This window comes from Lotus japonicus, chromosome 1 (genome assembly GCF_012489685.1).
Source record: "Lotus japonicus ecotype B-129 chromosome 1, LjGifu_v1.2".
NCBI classification, from domain to species: domain Eukaryota; kingdom Viridiplantae; phylum Streptophyta; class Magnoliopsida; order Fabales; family Fabaceae; genus Lotus; species Lotus japonicus.
The window spans coordinates 135,827,259-135,849,755 of NC_080041.1; the positions used below are offsets into that span (position 1 = coordinate 135,827,259).

General features: G+C 34.7%; 4 protein-coding genes across 4 annotated transcripts; all 4 read right to left on the reverse strand.

Moving 5' to 3' along the window:
* Positions 1–8,730: 8,730 nt before the first annotated feature.
* Positions 8,731–9,896, reverse strand: LOC130727225 (F-box/kelch-repeat protein At3g23880-like). Its single transcript, XM_057578379.1, has 2 exons — positions 9,629–9,896; positions 8,731–9,581 (listed from the first exon to the last, which is right to left on the reverse strand). The coding sequence occupies exons 1-2, from the start codon at positions 9,894–9,896 to the stop codon at positions 8,731–8,733; spliced, it is 1,119 nt and encodes a 372-aa protein (XP_057434362.1).
* Positions 9,897–11,570: 1,674 nt separating this feature from the next.
* LOC130732755 (F-box/kelch-repeat protein At3g23880-like) lies at positions 11,571–13,205 on the reverse strand. The gene has a single exon (XM_057584747.1). The coding sequence runs from the start codon at positions 13,194–13,196 to the stop codon at positions 11,910–11,912; it is 1,287 nt and encodes a 428-aa protein (XP_057440730.1). The 5' UTR covers positions 13,197–13,205; the 3' UTR covers positions 11,571–11,909.
* A 1,150-nt stretch (positions 13,206–14,355) lies between these two features.
* Positions 14,356–15,218, reverse strand: LOC130732756 (protein EIN4-like). Its single transcript, XM_057584748.1, has one exon. It carries the CDS (start codon positions 15,039–15,041, stop codon positions 14,577–14,579), a length of 465 nt encoding a protein of 154 aa, XP_057440731.1. The 5' UTR covers positions 15,042–15,218; the 3' UTR covers positions 14,356–14,576.
* A 5,086-nt stretch (positions 15,219–20,304) lies between these two features.
* LOC130727241 (F-box/kelch-repeat protein At3g23880-like) lies at positions 20,305–20,916 on the reverse strand. Its single transcript, XM_057578380.1, has one exon. The coding sequence runs from the start codon at positions 20,914–20,916 to the stop codon at positions 20,305–20,307; it is 612 nt and encodes a 203-aa protein (XP_057434363.1).
* Between the last annotated feature and the right edge of the window lie 1,581 nt (positions 20,917–22,497).

Genomic DNA, 22,497 nt, shown 5'->3' on the forward strand with positions numbered 1-22,497 from the left:
TAAACAAAAAATCAATTTAATGTCATTACTTTTTTCATAACTTTTTGAAAGTTTTAAAAGGAAATAAATATAAAGGCATGATAATTTGATGATTAAAATGTGTCGTGCGGAGATTAGAAAAAATTAATACATATATAGTGTATTTTGGTTTAAGTTAAACTATAGGGTTAAGAGTTCCCACGGGGATGGACATTTTACATGAAAATTCATGTAAAACTAACAGAAAAATAAATTTTAATAAGATGTCACTATTTTACAATGTAACTTCATATTAAACATGTTCTACATAATAATATAGTTTATTTTTATTTTATTTTGTTCAATTTATAGGGCAAAAAGCTCCTACGGGAAAGAACATGTTTTGGAAATGCTTTAATGTCAAACATAATAAGAAAATAACATTTCATATATGATTTAAGTAAATTGTTCAGAGTTACGAGATCTCACGGGAGGAACATTTGACATGAAAATTTGTACGAGTTAACAAAAATAATAATTCATTTTTCTATAATTTAACTGTATTTTTAATAATTTAAGCAATAATTATATATTTATGTATTGTTACATATCTAAAACACAAAAGCATTACCCTTTATGCAACACGAGTATACATCTTCACAAACAAAATTCACTTATGTCTCACATATGCAAAACTTAAAGCTTTTGGCTTATTAACTTCTGTGTTTTTCAAAATCTTTATATTAGTTAATTCAGTGTATGCTTACAAAACACTAAAATTGAGTGTCTGAATTTGTGTTTTTTAAATATCTACATCTTTATTATGATTGTTCTTACATTCTTAGCATCTTAAATATTTTATAATTTAAAATATTAATCGGTGTATTAAATACAATAGATAAATTCTCCGTGCAACGCGCGGGTAAAAAACACTAGTCTCATTAAAGTCATGATTATTCAAACTTTTTTGAAAAACAGAGTTACTAACCTTTTTAAGAAACGGATATTGGTGTCTATTGTTTTTTTCCTTCCAATTAAAAATCGTTTAATTAGACTTATAATCATAATCAACCAGCATTTTTTTGAAGTTTCCAATAATGTCACAAATGCTGACTTTTTTTGTCAAAGTAAAATTAATGTGTTATTAATTTGCCATATTCCCCATCCTTTTTTCACCTACAAACCACATGTCCCGATGGTTAGCTCAAGTGGTAAGAGCTAGGGAACATAAGGGTGGGGAGGGGAAGGTCCAGGGTTCGAATCCTGAAAGGGAACTTTGAAGGGATTTTCTAACTTACTAACAACTAACCACTAACATTTGCCTATAAAAAAAAACCTACAAACCACATAAACCCTAATTGTTTTCATCTATATAAACTCCCTTATGTGATTCTTCTCCTCCATCATTCCATCCCTTAACCAAAAATTCCAAAGTTTTGAAATAACCGTTGTTCTGATGGCTGCCAAAATCGACGATCTGTCCAGATCGATCCCTCCAAGGAGACCTGGACCATTGTTGCAAAAGTGAGTCAATTATGACTAAGTCCTAGCTTATATGGTTCTAAGTTGCCCTTTTCGATGAACATGGTTCTTATCGATGACAAGGTATAACAATTATTTTCCTAACCACAAAATTCTAATTTTGTGTTGTTATTGTTGGACAATCTCTGATCTTCTTTACTTATATAATTTCAGGGTGTTAAGATTCACACTTCAGTTAGGAAGATCCTTATTTACCGATTCCAGTGAAGGACGCGTATATCAGATCTCATTCTTCAGTGTTGGTGAAAGCGGTCGTGATTTCCGATCAACCTCTCATCCATTCAAGATCAACTTTGATATAAATACTGCTATACGATTGGTTTCTAACAAGCCTATCAACTTAAACTCATACTCTTTTGTGCCGCTTTGTGCTTTGTGGCATAATGTTAAAGGACCTTGATTTATCTTTCCTTATAGGTATTTTCCCCTTTTGTAACCCTTGGGTTATTAAAATATAGTTCTTTATTTTCCTTAAATGTTTGTTGTTGTTTGAGCAGATGTAATCGGAATTGTCACTAGAACAAGTGGTGAATAAGAGTTTGAGAAAGATAGTACAAAACAGAAAATGATAACTATTGAAATTGACCAAGATGGGTACACTCCATGATCTTTTAAATTTCAAATTTTAATTTGTAAATTTATTTATACTTATATTAATAATTTCCAACTTTGGCTATTAGGGTTCAAGTAGAATGTCTTTTTTTGGGAAAATATGCTGCTGAAGTTGTTTGTCATCTTGCATCTTGTGATGCAACAAATGTTGTGGTTGTTGTGCAATATGGCAAGATAAAGCCTTTTCTATTTTACTGTGTGAACTAATTATAATTTCTCAACAACGTTTTCTATTTTTTTCCTTATCAAGTAAGATAAGCCTCCAAAATGTTTATAGGGCTACAAGGTTTCTTTTTAATCCTCTTATAAAAGAAGCTGCCCCTCTCCGAGCTCGGTACATTCTATTCTTACTTATTTTCCTAACATTATTCGTATTCAGATCTAACTGGTGAATCGGGTATCTCACAAGTTCTTAGAGACAAATGAAATTTCTGAGTGGAATGATTGAAAAAAAGTAAATTCTGTTTTAGTGAGTAGATTTTGATTTTTCTTGAGGTTTCTTTTACTTTTTTTAGAAAAAAAATTAAAAAATGGAATGATCTCATAGATTAAGAAGTGAATATTTAATATTAGTTAATTCATTTATTATTTTCAAAGTTGTAAAAAATAATTTTGCGATTTGAGTTTGAAATTTAAAATGAGTACTAAATAATAGTAATTTGATCCAATTTTTTTTCACATGGATTTTAAATTATTTTGCTTTGACACAAAATACTTTTTTTTTTCACCCTAAATCATTTGTCAGTTCATTCATAATAATGAATTGGGTTTCTTTTACTTTTTTAAGAAATAAATATAATTTATAGAATCATCCTATGGATTAAGAGTCAATATTCAATTTAAGTTAATGCATTTTCTTTTTTAAAAATTGTAAAAAAATTGAGATTTGAGTTTGACATTTAAATTGAGCACTAAATATTAGTAATTGGGGCCAAATTTTTAGTCAGATTTTAAAACCTTTTTTCTTAAATGAGTACCATATACTTATGCATTTTTAGATCACATGGTAAAAAGCTTCCACGGGGGAAAATATTTTACATAAAAAATAATTCATGTAAAAACTAATAATTTTTATGTGACTCTTCATTCCCCTCCACCCTTATGGCTTCTAACTCTTACCACGTTTGTTAACTCTCTGGAACAATTTTTCATCTAATTTTAGTATATTTTCCATAATTTTAAAAATATTTAAGATTAAGTATATATATATATATATATATGAAGGTTTTATCAAAATTTGCAAGTTGTGTGATACTCATTGTGATTTTGTTTGGTTGAGTGCTCATTTTTTCATATATTAATTCATTAATATGTGCCTAAATAATGAGATCAATATTCGCCGTGCAACGCACGGGGTAAAAACGCTAGTTGTTATTTAAAGGATTAACAATCAAGAGCTCAAAAAAAAAAGGATTACCAATCAAAATGTCAAAACGACAAATTTAGACAAATTATGTTTTAAAACTAAATCAGCATTAGAGCATCTCCAACGCAGGTTGCTTAACCTGGTTGGAGAAAATAAGCAACGTTGCTTATTTTTTGGAAGCATTGGAGCTGGCTGAGCTGTCTTTGCTTATTCTTCAAAGTTAAGGAACGTTGCTTAAATAAGCAACGTTGCTTAGCTTCCTGCTTGTTTAAAAAATTTGTTTTTTCTCTCTCCATTCATCAACAGAATCAGTTAAAAGAAGAGGGAAACACAAATCATCAACAGAATCCAGCACAATAGGAAGGGAGAAATTTATTAAACACAAACAGAAGGAAAAATATCCAAAAAAAAGACAAAATATATTACAAAAATGAAGTTTGACATGAATCCAATAGAAAAAAAATACACAGTAAAATACATGGTGGCTTCAATCAGCTTCGATCTGTGCTTCTAAAGCTCCGATCCGTGAAGGAACCTCCAATCGGTGAAGGAAACCATGGACGAACCTCCGATTCGTGAAGGAAACCATGGCGGAACCTCAAATCGGCTTCGATATGTGCCTTCTGACTTCGATCTGTGCGAAACCCATATCATGCATGCACTGATCGAAGATGAGAAAACGATCTGGGTCTGTGGCGCACGACTTCGATCTGGGTTTGAGAGGAGAGGAAGAGGGCGGCAGAGGTTTTCAGAGGAGAGGAAGAGGACGTCGGCGGTTTTCAGAGGAGGGGAAGAGGGAGGGTGAGAGTGAATGCGTTTTGTTAGGTTGAGTGAAAGAGGAGCGTTTCATAGGAAAAGTGAATCAGCGTTTCAGAAGAGAGTAATTGCGTTTTGTTTATTTTGAGTAGGGTTGTGATAGGCTGAGTGAAAAAGGGTGTGGTTTTGACTTGAAATGGGTTTTTTTTTGGGTCGTTTTGGGTAGGGTTTGGGTCATTTGGTCATTCTTGTGACCGTTTGGCCCAAATTTAAAAAAATATGAATATGTTAATTAAGATTTAAATTTAAACTTGAAATTGGTTGTTATAAATATTAATTAAGATTCAAATATATTTATATACTATTAAACATGAAATGATTTGTTATAAATACTAATTAAGATTTACACATGCTATCTGGATCCGTCTTCTTTAGGTATCCCATTTGCTAATTCCCTCATAGCATTGTTAATTTTATCCGCTCTATCACTTTTATTTCTTTCTTTCTTATACATTTGGTATCCCATTTTCTCTATCGTTTCTTTTGGCAGCACCTTACACCCTGTCCAACCAGAATCTACCCCAGCAACCAACCAAAAATCCAGTAGCTTTCCCTAGCTACTCTTATTTAAACCTTTCATACCTAATCACTTTCCCATACACTCTTAGTCTCTCACCCCTACCCTAACCAAATAGTTTTCCTATCCTAATCAAATATCTCAATCTCTTTTCCATAAAACCAAAAAGCCAAAAGTAAAAGAATCAGGGGCACAAAGCAACCATGAAATAACAAGCATATGGCAGAATCAGATGAATTAAACTAACATCAGAAAATTAAGAAAATAGAAGAGAAACTTACCTTGGAAGAGCAGCAAGGAGCGAGTCCCCCTTATGAGAAGGGGGAAAGGCACTGAAAAATGAAAATAATTAAAAAGGTGAGGCCCTTTGCATTTGACAATTGTTCAACATGAGAAGAAGTTGCTAGCTACTTCTATAATTTTTCAAAACAACAAAAAACAAAATTCAAAGGGGGCGTTTGTTTCACGGATTGGAAAATGATTCCCGGGAATGTTTGGGCCGGAATCTACATTCCAGTGTTTGGTAGCAGATTTGAAAAAAATATACAGTATCTTTCATTCCTGGGTAAGTCATATGCCCATCCAGAAGCATTTCTCATTCTCATGATGGAGAGGTGGGTAAGTTGAATCCTGAATAGAAGGGAATGAGATTTTTGGTGTGAAATCTCTGAATCGCCACTACCCATTACCTACTACCCATGTCTTTTACCGCGAAGGGTATTTTAAGAATTTTACTATCTATTCTCAGGAATATACATTTTGAACCAAACATATATTATAATTATACCCAGGAATATTAAAAAAGATTCTCAGGAACTGATTTTGTGAACCAAACAAATTTTTTAAAGATGTCTGAGAATAACATTCCCATCATAACATTCCCGGGAACAAGATTCCCGAGTATCATTTTCCAATCCGTGAAACAAACACCTCCAAAGAATGAACATCATTTTGACTAACTCATGCACCAACTTTTATATGGAATGTGACAACCAAGTCAGAAATTAGGAAACAGTAAAATCAAAAGAGGATGAGACACAATCAGCATCAAAAATTCCAGATCCAGACAGAAGCAGAAGATACCGGTGATGATAAACTAGCTTACAGAAGAGGCAAGAGTTTACAAAGAGTTTTCCGATGCGAAGAGTGTTCTGAATTCTTCCTGAATAGCGAGATAGAGCGATGAATAAAGAAGTAATAGCTCTATATTCTAAAACAAGATGAAGATCGAATAACAGCGTAACAGATCTAGTATTAATGTCATTGCCTTATCAGTGACACCACACAACATACACGATCTTTTAACAATACTTGTGACTAGGACACAATAAGAGATGCCAAAAAATAACATTCTCATCATAACATTCCCGGGAACAAGATTCCCGAGTATCATTTTCCAATCCGTGAAACAAACACCTCCAAAGAATGAACAAGCTGGAACCATATGCATCATTTTGACTAACTCATGCACCAACTTTTATATGGAATGTGACAACCAAGTCAGAAATTAGGAAACAGTAAAATCAAAAGAGGATGAGACACAATTAGCATCAAAAATTCCAGATCCAGACAGAAGCAGAAGATACCGGTGATGATAAACTAGCTTACAGAAGAGGCAAGAGTTTACAAAGAGTTTTCCGATGCGGAGAGTGTTCTGAATTCTTCCTGAATAGCGAGATAGAGCGATGAATAAAGAAGTAATAGCTCTATATTCTAAAACAAGATGAAGATCGAATAACAGCGTAACAGATCTAGTATTAATGTCATTGCCTTATCAATGACACCACACAACATACACGATCTTTTAACAATACTTGTGACTAGGACACAATAAGAGATGCCAAAAAATATAGACTGAAAAATGAAATAGATTATGACATGGAAGTATTTAAAGTTTAAACAGATCATAGCATACATAGTCGAATGCTACACAAATAAATCCAAGTCCATTTATAAACCGGTTAACCTCAAATCCTCAATATAGGAATATCTCCAATTGTACGTAGCAATATAAATCAACTACTAGTCCTGAGTCGCAACAAGAGACAAACAATAGCATCCATAACTTACTTGATCTTCTTCTTTGACCTCAACTGCTAGAGATATACAACATATCAGTGCCCACTGCCCACATAGTTTTTCAATACTAAGCACATAAGTAAGAATAAAGTATAAGATTTGTGAACATGATTACGATTGGATGTGACAGCCTAAAATGATATTATAGTGTACATAATTGAAAATATAACAAAAAGTGTAAGAATATATATATTACAAGAATGCAAGAGCCAAACACATGTTATACCCACATAAACAAATATAAGAAATATTTTACTTTAATTCACTTGACACAAAAGTATACTATGCTGCTCCCAGCCAAGATTGAAAAGGTATGCAAAGTCAAGGAAGAAATAAGATACTAAGCTAAAAGAATCAGAAGTCCAACAGGAAGCTCTCCTCCTATAAGAAACTAAGACAAAAAGGTTAATCAGAAAACTAGTTCAGTAATATCATCAATCACTTCAGTTTTTTTAGTATGGATATTCTAAGAATACGGTTTGCCTATTAAGTAGTTACACATGCATACTAAAAAAAAGGACTGGTGAAAGAGCAGGTGAAAAGAGGCTTAAAACCTGCCACTGCAAATTTTCCTTCAGACATATTTTCCCGTTCCTCTTCTTGTTGGCTTCAAGAAAGAAAAGGGAATCAGATAATCAGACTCTAGACTTAAGAGATGACAGATAACGAACAGAATACACAAAATTATTGTATGTTTGTCTTAGTTGACTATTACTTCCACTATTTGCAGATAATCTTGTTTAACAACCTTCAGCTGAAGCCAATGAGTGAATAATCACACTGTGTTTGTAAGATTAAATTATTCAGTTAACAAACTAATGAATGTTCAGCGCATGAAACTCAATATTCTTACTATCATGCATAGTTTAGGTAACTCATTCCTCAAAACTTTGGTGTAAATAGAAGGAAACCAAGAATGCTAATTTGATATCCTAATCAATCACGGAATAATTTGATATGACCAGCATAACCTTAGAAGCCAACTTCAATAAAATTTAGCACATGTTTGGATAATTGGATCGTTATAAGTGTTGGTTTTGAATAGAATTGATTGTGGTAAAAGTACTTATGCTTAAAGTGAATTGAAGTGAAATGATTCATGTTCGGATACATTTATGACAAGTGATATTTACAAGTATTATTGTGAAATCACATAATTGATTGTGTCCACTGGATTGTGTCCAGTGGAGCTACTCTAAAAAATTGATTTTTGGAACTGAAATCAATTCTCCGAGATGATTCCAAACATCTATGTAACTATACAAAAATGATTTGACCCAATGATTTTTACACAAGGTTCATGGAAACCAGACAAACACTTTTATAAGCACCTTTAAGTTTAACTACTAGAGATTTGTTTAGCTCATACCATATCACCAACTTCAAGAAAAATATGAACCAAATTATGTTTCTATCAAATTTCCAGGACTATCTATTCTATCTAGGGATACAAACAGTTGCATACCGCTTCCAGCTTGCGGGGATGTTAGAACTATCACTTATGGTTACATTTTCTGTTATTGATTATTTATCTGTAAACTCATGGTTAATCTGAAATATACAGATTCTTCATATTCTTCTAAAAAACTCAATGGAGCAGCGCCTAATGTCTAATCCATTTGCACGTGCTGAGTTGCTAAGCCTGCATAATTTCTTGTTAAAATTCATTAGAATAGGAACTATTGCCAATTTATGTTCATTTTCACATTCCATTATTATGATTTCAAACCATAGTAAATACCAAGATACTTTAACCGAAAAAAAATATACCTAGATACTGCAACAGGTGAATTTGAGAAAAATCACTCAAAAACTAAAAACTGCATAATTTTGATATATTTTAACGAGGTGAAACCAAACTTTCAACATAATTCTGGACACTACAATAACTAAAGTCCATATCCCAACCAAGTCCACTTTTAACTTTGAATATATCATCTCTTTGGTTGTATAGAACTACTTCTTCCCGTGACATCATCAATACCTCATCGTTTTCAGACAAGACGAACCCAAAAGGATTGATAAGGTGAATTTTAAAATCAAAGTTGAATAGCTGAATCCAAGACTCGTGAGCTCCAAATTCCTTCATGTGCCAAATCACAAACCTTCTACCATCCACATTGTGCAAAACACACAATGAATCCTTTAAAGCCCCGAGAATAAGTTTGAGGTATTTGGAGCTCGGAGAAAAATAAGGCAGTGACATTTGTGACTGCTTTTCTGTCACTAAATCCAAAGAAACAATGGCAGACAAGTGAGTGTTTAATTTAAATACCCAATTAAGTGTGTCACCCACATAAACTCCCTCTTGAGGTCTCGTCCAATGATTTACAGATACTTCATTCGGCACACCATCAGGGAAAGATTGAATCCTTCTCCAACAACTACCACCCATGTCGTAAACATTTACGACACTTTGCTGGTGCTCTTCGGCATAAGCAACCACCACCTTATACGTGTCATTCACACCATCATATCTAAACCCAAAAGTTTTATAACTTGGGTGTTGCTTGTCATGGAAAGACAACGGTGGCGACACTCGAGACCATAACTTGGTAGTTGGGTTCCAGAAACAGATCCAACAAGTACGAGGAGTGTATTCTAATGTGTACTTCCATTTGATAAAAGAGATCATGCCGTTGCAGGTTCCAAGAAGAGTGAAACCGGGGGTTGCGTAGTAGAGATGGCCCTCTGGTATTGGGGTGAGAATAATAAAGGAACAGAGTAAAACGATATACGTGATTCGAAGTCTTCATCGTCAAAGTCATTACAAACCTCGGACAATAATTGGATGTGTGTGAAGTCTGCCATGTTAGCGGAAGATCGACGAAGGTGCAGTTTCACGAATTGAGGATTTGAGATGATGAGTTTCCAGGACTTGCACACGCACGTAAACCGCAACAAAGATTTGACAGGAAGGAATGACAGGATCTCTCTGATGACATCGTCAGGAAGTGGCGGCGACTCTGCATCTGCCTTCCGTACGTTTTTCTTTTTTGTCGTCATCGATTGAAATACACTTACTCACTTAGTAGGTTTTACTCCTTCGTCTAATATTACATTATATATATAAATGATATTGATTTCAAAATATAGAAATTTCTAATTTGAATCAGATTTTTTTTAAAAATAGATGAAACAGATCAATTTGATATTGAATGATATCAAATAATTACCTTTTTTTCCTCAAATCATATTAAGATTTAATTTACATGTATTATTATCAATCTTATAAAAAAGTTCGTATCATTATTATTTTTTATTAAATAGAGGACTTTCGCCCATTATTAAATACTCGCTCAACTGTCAAAAAAAAAAAACTCGCTCAATGAAATACTACAAATTAACATGAAATAATATTGCAGCACTATATATAAATGATATTGATTTTTAATTTGAATCAGATCATTTTTTTAACGATTAAACGGATCAATTTTTTTTATAAATAGATGAAACAGATCAAATATTATTTTTTTGAAATAAAGAAACAGATCAATTTGATATTGAATGATATATCATACCGAATAATTACCTTTTTTTCCCTCAAATCATAATAAGATTTTTTTGACGATCAAATAATAAATTCACATGCATTATTATCAATCTTATAAAAAAGTTTGTATCATTATTATCTATCTATGTATCTATCTATATACTAAAGGAAGATTTTTTTTCTAGAAGGTTTTGTCACGTGTTACCTCCATATCATCCCAAAAAAATATATACGAATTTTATTTTTCTTAACTTTGGTATTTCCACATAATTGGATTTCTGAAGCGATTCGGCGAGATTCAGCAGAAAGTAACTGGATATTCATGCTCTTGGGCATGTAGGGAATAAGTTTAATATGAGAAATCAAGTTATTTGGACACTTTTACAAAAAGCTCAAAACTTTGAGCACAGAAAGACATAGAAAAAAGTGACAGAATTTACGATCAGAGGTAAGGAATAACATCAGTACCTCGAGGTCTACGCGTAGCAACGAACGACACGTCGAACCGTCAAGAAATGGCGAAAAACTCTCCTCCCCTTCTTCCTCTCAAACCCACGACCATCTATGGTGGAAAATGTGATTTTTTTTGTTTTTTCTTCTATTTATTGGAGATGGAAAACGCGGGAAAATGAAAATTTCGCGATTCCGATTTTTCCTGCACATTCCTCTGTGAATTATAAGATAGAATCCGACGACAGAATTCTAGAACTCAGAACAGGTTTCTTGGAATTTAAACAAACGATCCAATACCGGTATTAATCGATTTAACCCGAAAAATTACTTTTTGCAATTGATATCGGATGAGAAAACTTCCTTCTGAAGAAAGATTGGAAACATCGAAAGAAATGGGTGTGCGCGTGTGGAATCTTCGTTTGAAGCTCCGAATAGAAAAATTCTTCATCCAAGGTTAACTTTAAGGTTCTTGAGTTGTCAGGAACTTAGTTTCGGCAAACTTCCGAGAAATGAAATCTATCGTGTGTACAGTCCAGGGTTTCGTATCGAAACACTTGTCATGGAAAGGAGTGAGAGAAAATTCTTACATTCCTCTAAAGATTTTTGAATTTCGTTTCTATAGTGCTTTAAGAGCAGATTAGCCATTTACTAACGCTTTCGCCCTAAGGCGGAAGTGAATAAAGCTCGTGCTAGAACCTATAGCGACTATAGTACTATTATTGGTCATTTCCTGAACTTTCTTCTTCATAATACTAATCCAAACATCAAACACAAGTCAAGTTTCCCTCACGCTTACACAAAATCATATGCGTGAGTTGGAAATTAATTATTTATTTAATTCTAAAATCCTGGGTCTTACAGAGAAAGAGCTCTCATGGAGGCCCAATATCTTACAATGGAACTATCTAGAAACTCTTAGTGAAAAGAACATATAGGTACTTAATAATATGTGGGCTGGCCCAATATAGACTAATCCACTCAAACATGATCCTCGATCCAAACAAGTTTGTTCACATGTCTTTTGGCCTTCTCCTTGATGAACGACTCAATGATCCCAATTGCTAAATTCAATTTCAAGAAGGTGAAACCAAACTTTCAACATAATTCTCGATATTATTCCAATCGTGAATATAGTTATGAACTCTATCATTAAATTTGAATGTGATATCACTGTGGTTATATAGAACTTGTTTGGTGAGTGTCATCAATAATACTTCATCATTTTCAGAAAAAAAGAACTTATCAAAACGATATAGATCTTCCTTTTTGAAATCAAAGTTGAATAGCGGAGTCCAAGACTCATGAGCTCCAAACTCGTTCATTTTCCAAATCACAAACGTCTTATCGTTATTATTGTGCAAAACACACAAGGAATCCTTAAGAACCCCCAGAATTGGCGGAAGATCGTAAACGCATTTAGGGCCAGGTGGAGGAAAACAAGGCAGTGACAATCGTGAACACACTTCGCTCCCCAAATCAAGTGAAATAATGTCGTACGCGATGTTTAATCTTAACACCCAATTTATTGTTCCATTCAAGTAAACTCCATTTTGATCCGGTGCTGTTCCGCGCCCCCAATGTTCACGTGTAAAATCCGGGAAAGATTGAATTCTTCTCCAACAACCATCACCCATGTTGTAAACATTTGCCACGCTTTGCATGCAGTGTTCAAGATGATTCCTGTGGTAAAAAACCACCACCACTTTATAGGTGTCATTCAAAGGATCATATCCAAACCCAAAAATACGAAAAACACTATGGATCAAAGAGTGAAACTGTTTGTAACACAAAGACAAAGTTGGTGACACTTGAGATCGTAACTTGGTAGCTGGGTTCAAGTTACAACATGATAATTTCGTTGCAGACTCTGCAGAGTTGTATCCTTCATTGATCACAGAAACCAAGCCGTTGCAGGCTCCAATCAAACGACAATGGCCCTTTAGTTTGTCATTGTTTTGGGATGAAAATAGCGAAGGAGCATAGCAGATTGAGACATGTGGTTGATTGAAGGGTTCGCGTAGGGCGTGGACCGGCCAGGGTTCGTCGGCGGTGAAGGTTTCATCATGGACAATGTGGAACTTGGATAGTAATGGACTGTGTGCGATATGGTCTCTTTTGGTCATGACCACTACTTGGCTGTCTGCGAAGTCTGCTGCGGCTTTAGCTGAAGATCGACGAAGGTGCAGTTTCATGAATTGCGGATTGGAGATGGTGAGCTTCCATGACTTGCACACGCACCTGAACCGCACAAGGGACTTCACCGGAAGCAACGACAAGATTTCCCAGATGAGTTCGTCGATAAGAATTGGTGGTGGCGGCTCTGTATCTGCAACAGAGAGTGGGAGGAGTTGCTGCATCATGTTGGGTGGTGGTTTTGCCTTTGGGAGGTATCAATCCATCTATAAATACTATTCATAAGGGGTATTTTTGTGTGTTACGGAAGAAACCTTTCAGATTTTGAAGCAACATTTAGATTGAAGGAACCACCTAAAGAGGTAAAAGCTCCCTCCACCTTCCAATGGTTCAATGCGGTGTGTTATAAAAAATTCAAAGCCACTCTTCACTCACAGAAGAGGCGTGTTGATTGACAGTTCCACGTTGTTCAACTTGTGGAAGAGTTAAGCTTAATTCAATAGCCAATGGCTTCAATGTGCTCTCATCTTGTAGGAACTTTGCTTCCTCTGCTCTTCTAACCCCCCTATTTGGTTGTTTTTTAGTTTGAACAAGTATTTCTTGTTGAGATTTTTAATTTCTTCTATTTTATTGCATCACATCAGCTAACCATTATGCTTCTATACCTTTCATTTTGTTTGAGAACATGAAATGGTATCGTACCTCTGTATCTTGCTCTGTTGAGCAGATTTTTGTTTCTATGGTACGATGCTATGAAGATGAATTTATTCCTTCTTATTGGCTTGGGAGAAGTTATGTATATGTAAATTGCAGGACTCGACGCCATGATATGCACTGTTGGAACTTGGAAACTATGATGCAGTGAATGGAAATAATGGCCAAACTCGGGTCAGTGAACGAATGAGAAAATTACAAGAGCTTGTTCCAAACATGGACAAGGACAAATCAAGCATGTTTGTTATCTAGTGGAACATATTAATTATACTTAACATAGGTGTTGTTGTGTTTGAATGGTTAACATTATTCATGTTCTTGGCAGCAAACTAGCACGACAGACATGTTGTATATGTGATTTTGAACAGCATGCAGTGTTCCCATGATTTACTAGATTCTTCTGAATGGGAACTATTGCCAATTTATGTTCATTTTCACTTTCCATTATTTCGATTTCAAACCATAGTATACCAAGATACTGCATCAGATGCATTTGAGAAAAACCTCTCAAGACATAATACAAAAGCATGGAGTACAAAAGCATTTAGTTATCAAATTCCATCCCGGGAAAAATGAAAAATCATTTCCACACACATAATACATCAATCACACAACCAAAAACTTCGTTCAATTTTTGGATGGCCATTAACAATACATGGAATAAAATGCATTTTTAGAATCTTGTATTTCATCTGTTAAGTGCTGGGAAGAAGTACCATACACCTGGTAGAAACCCACAATTCAGTGTCCGGCTAAAAGATCAAAAAGAAAAATTGTTAGCAAAATGAACCTAGTATATATGTTAGAAATTCCAGGTTCTATGTCAGAATAAGAAGTAAATTTTGAAGAACCTAAAAAATTGGAGATGCTTGGTTGACATTGTTCACAATTTTTCACCTGCACGTAGCAACTTCAGGTTTTCGAATCAATCCATTCGTCCCCACCTGCAGGCATCTTTCCTTTATGTGTTCTTCTGCACTTGCTGTTTGCGCAATAATCAAGGGCCAGTTTCTGCTCTGGAACTTCCTTATCCTTCTTGCAACTTCAAAACCATCCATTTCAGGCATGTGAAGATCCAACAGGATAATCTTGACACCTAGACATTCAAGACCTGATGAAACAGCAGTTACTTGACAACCCAGCTTCTCAAGCAGCTTCTTAGTCAAGGTTCTGTTTACGTCATCATCATCGGCTAACACAACCTTAAGCCCTCTAAACTGTGTGTTTGAAAAATCTTTAGGAGGAAGAATGAATCTTCCATGTGCTGATCCTATCTGAAACCTGAGAAGAAGTGTCATCCATTGTGCAAAACCCAGAGAGTTTGGTGAAATCAAGATGTTACCTTGCATCATCGGCATAATATATCATATTGTATGGTCAGAACTCAGAATTACAAAACTATCACACATTGAGAAACTCATTTCAGTAGGATTATCCATTTGAAGGTTACTCGCGGAACCCTTAATTAGCTAATTGGCTAATAATAATATATCATACACTTCAAGACTTGATTGAACTGCAAGAAGAAGAAAAAATATCAGTGGTGGTTTAATTTGCAACTTCAGAGAGCTTTGACTACTAAATTTCCCAGCGCTTGCCTCAGTTGCCAGCTCCTCAGATGTCACTAAATGATTCTGGCATCTTGTTCCTTACGACAGGTATTACATGCCAATATTTGCAGATCAAATTGTGGATGTTTCAAACTGCTGATAAATTCGGCTTTTGTATCCAACTGGTATAATTTATTTTGGAAATTACAGCTTTGGGGTACTTTTTTTTTTATTTACCAAATTAGTATAAATCGCCACTATCAGTGGCGATTCTATTTTTTTTTTTACTTTTTTAAAGAATCGCCAATGCTATTGGCGTTTTTGTTTTTTTTTTTTTTTCGTTTTTTACATAAATCGCCAACCATGTTGGCGTTTTCTCTTTTTTTTTTTAAAAAAAAATTTTTAACTTAAAATTGCCAACATAGTTGGCGTTTTCTTTTAAAATTGCCATGGCGTTTTCTTTTTGTTCCTTTTATTTATTTATTTCTCTTAAAATCGCCAACCCAGTTGGCGTTTTATACCTTTTGTTTTTTCCTCCACTGTTTTTCAAATCGCCTATCATGTTGGTTTTTTATTTTATATTTTTTTAATATATTAAGACCCTATAAATATGCACCTTCATAAGCATATTGTTACACAACAAATACATACAGATGTTTGGATTGAACACTTGAGCTCCTTTTTCAAATTCATTCACTATCAAGTTAAATTTTACTGGGCATGCTCTTGAGGTTTGCACAACCCTTATAAACACTTGATTGGCCTTATCTCTAGCCAATGTGGGACTTCTAACACGCTCTTGAGGTTTGCACAACCCTTATAAAACTTGATTGGCCTTATCTCTAGCCAATGTGGGACTTCTAACACACCCCCTCACGTCCAGGATTTGAACAGACTGGAACGTGGGAACAACAACGGGTGGCCCAAATATGGGAGGTCTCCACACAACAAATGGATCTAGGATAGGCTCTGATACCATATTAGAAATTGAGAGGCCTATACTCAACCACAAAAGCTAGCTCAAGAGTTGAGGTTTGCACAACCCTTATAAACACTTGATTGGCCTTATCTCTAGCCAATGTGGGACTTCTAACACACTTGAGCTCCTTCTGTTTACTAGAAGATTTCTTGAGTTGTTTCTTAAATTTCCAAGGTAAAATTGTGACTTTTGTTTATACATAGTTGTCTTAGCTTTACTCTAATTCTCATTTATATTTATAAAAATATTCATATGGTCTTTTAAAATTTGCAGATGTCAAATAATTTCATTGGTGGTTCAGGTGTTTCTGATAATACTTTAATTAGGGATAATGTGTCTGATTTCAGTGAAGAAGAGGATAATATAAATGAGGAATGTGAAGGAGAACCTTCAAATGATGTCACGTTATCACCTTTCTACACTAATATTAACAGTGAAGCATTTGAAGATACAAATTTTCCAGATGGTTACACACAAGAAAGGGCAAATGGTAGCCAAAATGTTAGTAGTGAACTTGTGGTAGGCATGTCTTTTGAGTCAAAATTGTGTGTGAGTATCAATTGATTAAATATCATTCTAAATTTCTAATTACTATTTGGCAGTTTTAAAAGAAAACGCCAACTATGTTGGCAATTTTAAGTAAAAAAAAAAAATTTTTTTTAAAAAGAAGAGAAAACGCCAACATGGTTGGCGATTTATGTAAAAAACGAAAAAAAAAAAAACAAAAACGCCAATGTAAAAAAGTAAAAAAAAAAAAAAAGAATCGCCACTGTCAGTGGCGATTTATACTAGTTTGGTAAATAAAAAAAAAAGTACCTCAAACCTGTAATTTCCAAAATAAATTATACCAGTAGGGTACAAAAGCCGATAAATTCTACATTTAGAAACGCAAACTACTTTATAAAACATCCAATTAATACGATGCTTTTCGAATGTATATGGGTTATAGCACCCCTTGTGCTATCTTATATGCATTTTCTTTGGTCTTACAATAAAAAAACGATAACTCATCATTTAGAAACTACTCTACCATACATAATGCATTACATCTAAACCATGTCAATAAGCACCGGCAAAGATTTAATCAAACCAAAACAAAAAGACAGAAAAATAAATGAAAAAAAGAGGCTAAAGCAGTAGATAAAACAAGAAAAACAAATACACACAAGTAGTGTATCAGTATGTAAAAGTTTTTCTAAGAAAAAGGGAGGGCTGGAAGGCAATAGAAGTGTCTCAAAGAGGCAGAAACTAATTTGAATGTTTTTTTTTTCCAAAGAAGAGCAGAACAAACATGAGAGAGCCAGAGAGCATTACCATAACTCCATAAGAGTACTAGAGTAGAGACTCATTCTGAATCCAAAGCCAAAAGCATTCTATATAACAGAACATAGCATCCAGATGTTTCTTTGTTCTTTTGAGCGTTTAGGAGACCACTGCCATTAGCTGAAAGCCTGAAACGTGTTCGGAGAGATATCTAGGTAAAACTATGTGTAAGTGTAACTGTCAAGTGTTAGTGATCATTGATTTTGTACTAACAGAGCAACAGTTCAGCTGAGTTAGCAGAAATACTTTCACTAAAGTAACCACTAACTAAAATCTGAGAATAACTGCGGTCCATCAACGTATGTCTAATTAACATTTGAGCAATTGCCTACCGACACGGTCAGGATTATGATTCTAACTTATTGGCAATCACTGTTATTTTTTACTTTGAAATTTTCTATTAGAAAAAATCTTGCTTTAATTAAGAAACAGTAAACGTAAAGGTTATATATATATACCAATGTATGTTCCAATTTGTAATAGAATGTCTCCTTTGAAGATTTAGGAGACCACTGCCATTCAGCATCATATGAGTCTGCACTGCAAAGCAATGCGTGGCAATTCCTCTACCCAAACAACAAACTAGCCAAGCCATATATATGCTTCCTAATGACAAGATGATGAACAAAGAGTTTAACAAGACATTTAGGTGAATCTAACTATGTTGCATACAGTCATTTGCTAACTTGTAATGCATGGATGCCTGAAATAATTGATGTGGAACTGTGGATACCATTGACCATTCTAGTATTGGTATTCTATTTAATTATTATATCTCCTGAGTCCTGAATCTTTAACCACTAAACATAAACTAGGGATCCAGAGTCAGCAAGTTGAAGAATTTAAGAAACCATAGTGTAATGAATATTACTCCCAACAACATCCTGCAGGAAACTAGTTGCTGCAAGATAAAATAGAGGCTTTCTAAGTGAGAGTCACTTTTCCCATTTATTTCTTTTCTTAAATCTGATATGCCAATAACCCCACCACACTCTAATTTTTTTTTGGGTAAGCAAAATTGGATGAATGGGGAGTACTACGGGTACTCCAAAGTCCAACCCAAAGAATACAAATAAAAGAAATGTAACCCAACAAACAGAGGAAAAAAACTAGGACCTCTAACTGCCAAGCAACGAAAACAGCTCTGTTCCAAACTAAGGCTACTGCAGTTTACACAGCAAAACAGAACATTGCCAGCCAAATATCTTTTCAACCAATTCCAAAATCTTGTTTGTGCAAGCTCAAATATCTTCTCTGAATCCTGCTGTAAATTCCTGAAAATAGCTTGATTTCTCGACATCAATAAAGTCCAAGCAATTGCCAGCCAAACAGATTAATTCCCCTCCTTGCATTACTAGTCCTTAGCTCTCCACCGAACTGGATAAGGTGAGAATTGAAATTTTCTGGTACTACAGTGGGGATCCCCAGCCATTTATGACATGAATGCCAAACCTGAGAAGAGAAGGGGCAATGGAAGAAGGCGCCGCCGCTTGCCACATTTTTACAAATTCTGCTATTGGCTCTTCCAAATCCAGACCCTGCAATAAGTGAAAAGCTGATTTTACAGTAAAAGTTCCTTCTGCATCTGCCAACCAAACCCAATTCCCCTTCTTTCCTTCCACGAGTTGGGACTGTGTTTAAGAGTGAGAGGAAAGCCGCCACCATCTCTTCCTCTCGAGCTAATAAAGGTCTCCGGCCAGCTAAGGCACCATTGCCAAATCCCATGTTCCCAGCTGCCCACTTCAGGAAGAAGAGCATTTTGTTGCAGGGACAAGTTAAACAGTCGACAATACATGTTCTGCAGAAAATCCTGACCAATCCAGCAATCTTTCCATAGCTTAATCCCTCTGCCATCTCCCACTACCCTCCTCACAGCTCTATCAAACCACCTATCCCCACCATCCTCAAAACAAAGGCTAAGAATATCCTTCCACCATCTAGATTTCTTGCCCCCTGATTCAATGTAGCCAAACTGAGTTGGGATTGAGTATTTTGCTCTCAAGACCCTCCCCCATAAGCTGTCCGTATCCACTAAGAGCCTCCACCGCCACTTTGCCAGTAGTGCTTTATTGAAAAGGCCCTAATCCCTCAAGCATAATCCCCCTAGCTCTTTTGGTTTGCACACCGCGTCCCATTTTATCCAAGCCACCCTCCTACTTCCCTCCACACCACCCCAAAGGAACGATCTAGTCTAATATTGCTATAAACAAGGTGAAACCAAGCTTTCAACATAATTTTGGACACTAAAATAATCAAAGTTATGGTTTCCGTTAGTAAATTTGAATGTATTATCTCTCTGGCTATACAGAACTTGTTTATGCCATGACATCAACAAGACGTCATGATTTTCAGACAAGATGAACCCAATGGGATAATTTGGAGTAGACCAGGGGTTAAGATCTCCATAATCAAAGTTGAATAGCTGAATCCAAGACTCGTGAGCTTCAAACTCGTTCATTTGCCAAATTACAAACCTTGTATTGTCCACCACGTACAAAACACACAATGAATCCTTCAGAGCCCCGAGAATAAGACGGAAGTCTTCAGCGCCCGGAGGAAAATGAGAAGAATAAGGCAGAGACATTTGTGACTGCTTTTCTGTCGTCAAATCCAGAGAAACAATGACAGACAACTCAGTGTTTAATTTTAATACCCAGTTAAGTGTCTCACCCACATAAACTCCATTTTGCTGAGACTGATCTAATATATATGGAAAATCAGGGAAAGATTGAATACTTCTCCAACAACTACCACCCATATCGTAAACATTTACCACACTTTGTGTGTGCGTTGTTCGCTATCATTGTCATAGTAAGAAACAGCAACCACCTTATAAGTGTCATTCACACCATCATATCCAAACCCAAAAGTTGTTTGATCATCCGGGTATTCTTGTTCTTGTTCTTTATGCTGCATAGGTAAAGGTGGTGAGATTTGAGACCATAACCTGATAGCTGGATTCCAGAAACAGACCTGGTTCCAAGAATTTTTGAAAGAAACCAAGCCGTTGCAGACTCCAAGCAAATTGAAACACTTCCCAATTGGGTGGAAGCGATGACTCTCTGGGTACTGGGGCGAGAATAACAAAGGAACATAGTAATATGAGACATATGGTTGATTGTAGGCATGAACCTCGGACAGTAATTTGATGTGTGCGATGTCTGCGCTGCTGTTTTCTAAAGATCGACGAAGGTGTAGTTTCACGAAGTGGGAATCAGAGATGATGAGCTTCCATGACTTGTATACGCACCTTAACCGCATGAGAGATTTGACAGGAAGAAACAACAAGATTTCCCATATGAGTTCGTCAGGAACAATCGGCAGCGGCAGTGGTGGTGGTGGTTTTGGCTTCGGTAGGTTCTGTGTTTCGACTTCCCTCATCAGGAAACCCAACTCAACATGACTTTGTTACGTACGACACAGATGTTGTTGAATGCAATTTGTAACGGGGGTGCCAATCTTCGGTAGGTTTTACCGTCGTACTTATCATTCCTCTTGTATTATATACAAATCCAATGATATTGATTTCAAAAAAGAAAAATATCTAACTCATATTTATTTTATTAATTTGAATCGGATCCATTTGATATTGCATGATACGTAGGAGAATCTATTATATTTGCTTTTTTTTTGTCCTTTGCTATTATATTTGCTTTACATTTAATTAAACAAAAATATATTTTTTGATTTGACAGAATTCAATTGGATGACTGTGTAAAATCACAATATGACGAGCAGGAGAATCTGTTACATTTGCTTTAAATTTTAATTAATTTTTTTTCTAATTTGGTAGAATTCAATTGAATAACTATGTAAATAAATTTTACAGTGACAGTCGGTGCATACTCCTTTAATTATAATTACCTTTTTAAAAAATTACCTTTTTCTCAAATCATATTAGGATTTTCTTTTTGATGTATCAAAAAAAAATCATATTAGGATTTACTTTATTCTAAAAAAAAATAGGATTTACTTTACATATATTTTTAATCAATTTAGGTTGTCTTAATAAATTAAGATAAAATTTTGGGTTAAATTACTCTAATATTAAGTTGACCAATGATATTTAAGATAAGTCACAAAATCTGAATTTTTTAGCTCACTTATCTTATTATTATTATTATTATTATTTTAATTTCATATTATTAAAATTAAAATTTAAATCTAAAATCTAGAATGAGATTTTAAGTGAAAATGCTTAAATGACCAATCATATTATTATTATTATTATTATTTCATATAAATTTTATTCCTGTTACAAATAAAAAATGCAAAGCAAGTAATTAATAAGCACCTCGTGTTAACAATTTAATTTAAAAATCAATTTATAGCTAGCTAGATATCATTTTTTTTTTGAAAATTAGATATCATATATTTACTGCTAGCTATTACGTTTCAGAATTTCCGATGTACCAAAAAAAAAGCTATTACGTTTCAGAAAACAAACTTCTATTAAACGGCCCTATATTATTATTGAGAAACTAAATACAACATGCCACTATTAAAAAAAAATCATCACTAAATACAACATGCCTCTATTAGATACATCATCTTAAACCTGAGAAGAAGTGTCATCCCTTGTGCTTTACCTTGCATCATTTCAGTAGGATTATCCATTGAAGGATGCTCGAAGAAACCCTTGATCAGCTAATAGGAAAAGGTAGAACAAATTTTAGTTTTAGGCAACAGCATTCTAGATGTACAGAACAAAATGCAAGAACCAGCATACTGTTCTCCTAATCCAACTGATGAAAAAGGGGAAATTTAAGAGCAACTCCAACCCAAAAATTCTTATTTGGTTTCTTAACACACTATTCAGCACTATTCGTGTGGGTCCATACTGCCACATCAGACTTAAGAAACTCCTAAGAAACTGAACCAGATTTTTCTCCAACCCATGGTTTCTCAAATTACTATTTGAAGGGTCCCACCCGTGTCCCACCATACAACATAAATTTATAA

Bases quoted from the DNA above. Each gene is read 5' to 3' on its own strand.
- LOC130727225 (XM_057578379.1), bottom strand. From the start codon at position 9,896: ATGACGACAAAAAAGAAAAACGTACGGAAGGCAGATGCAGAGTCGCCG. The intron at 9,582-9,628 runs GTATATCGTTTT...CCCCAATACCAG, and splicing joins CGATGAAGACTTCGAATCAC to AGGGCCATCTCTACTACGCA.
- LOC130732755 (XM_057584747.1), bottom strand. From the start codon at position 13,196: ATGATGCAGCAACTCCTCCCACTCTCTGTTGCAGATACAGAGCCGCCA.
- LOC130732756 (XM_057584748.1), bottom strand. From the start codon at position 15,041: ATGCCGATGATGCAAGGTAACATCTTGATTTCACCAAACTCTCTGGGT.
- LOC130727241 (XM_057578380.1), bottom strand. From the start codon at position 20,916: ATGAGGGAAGTCGAAACACAGAACCTACCGAAGCCAAAACCACCACCA.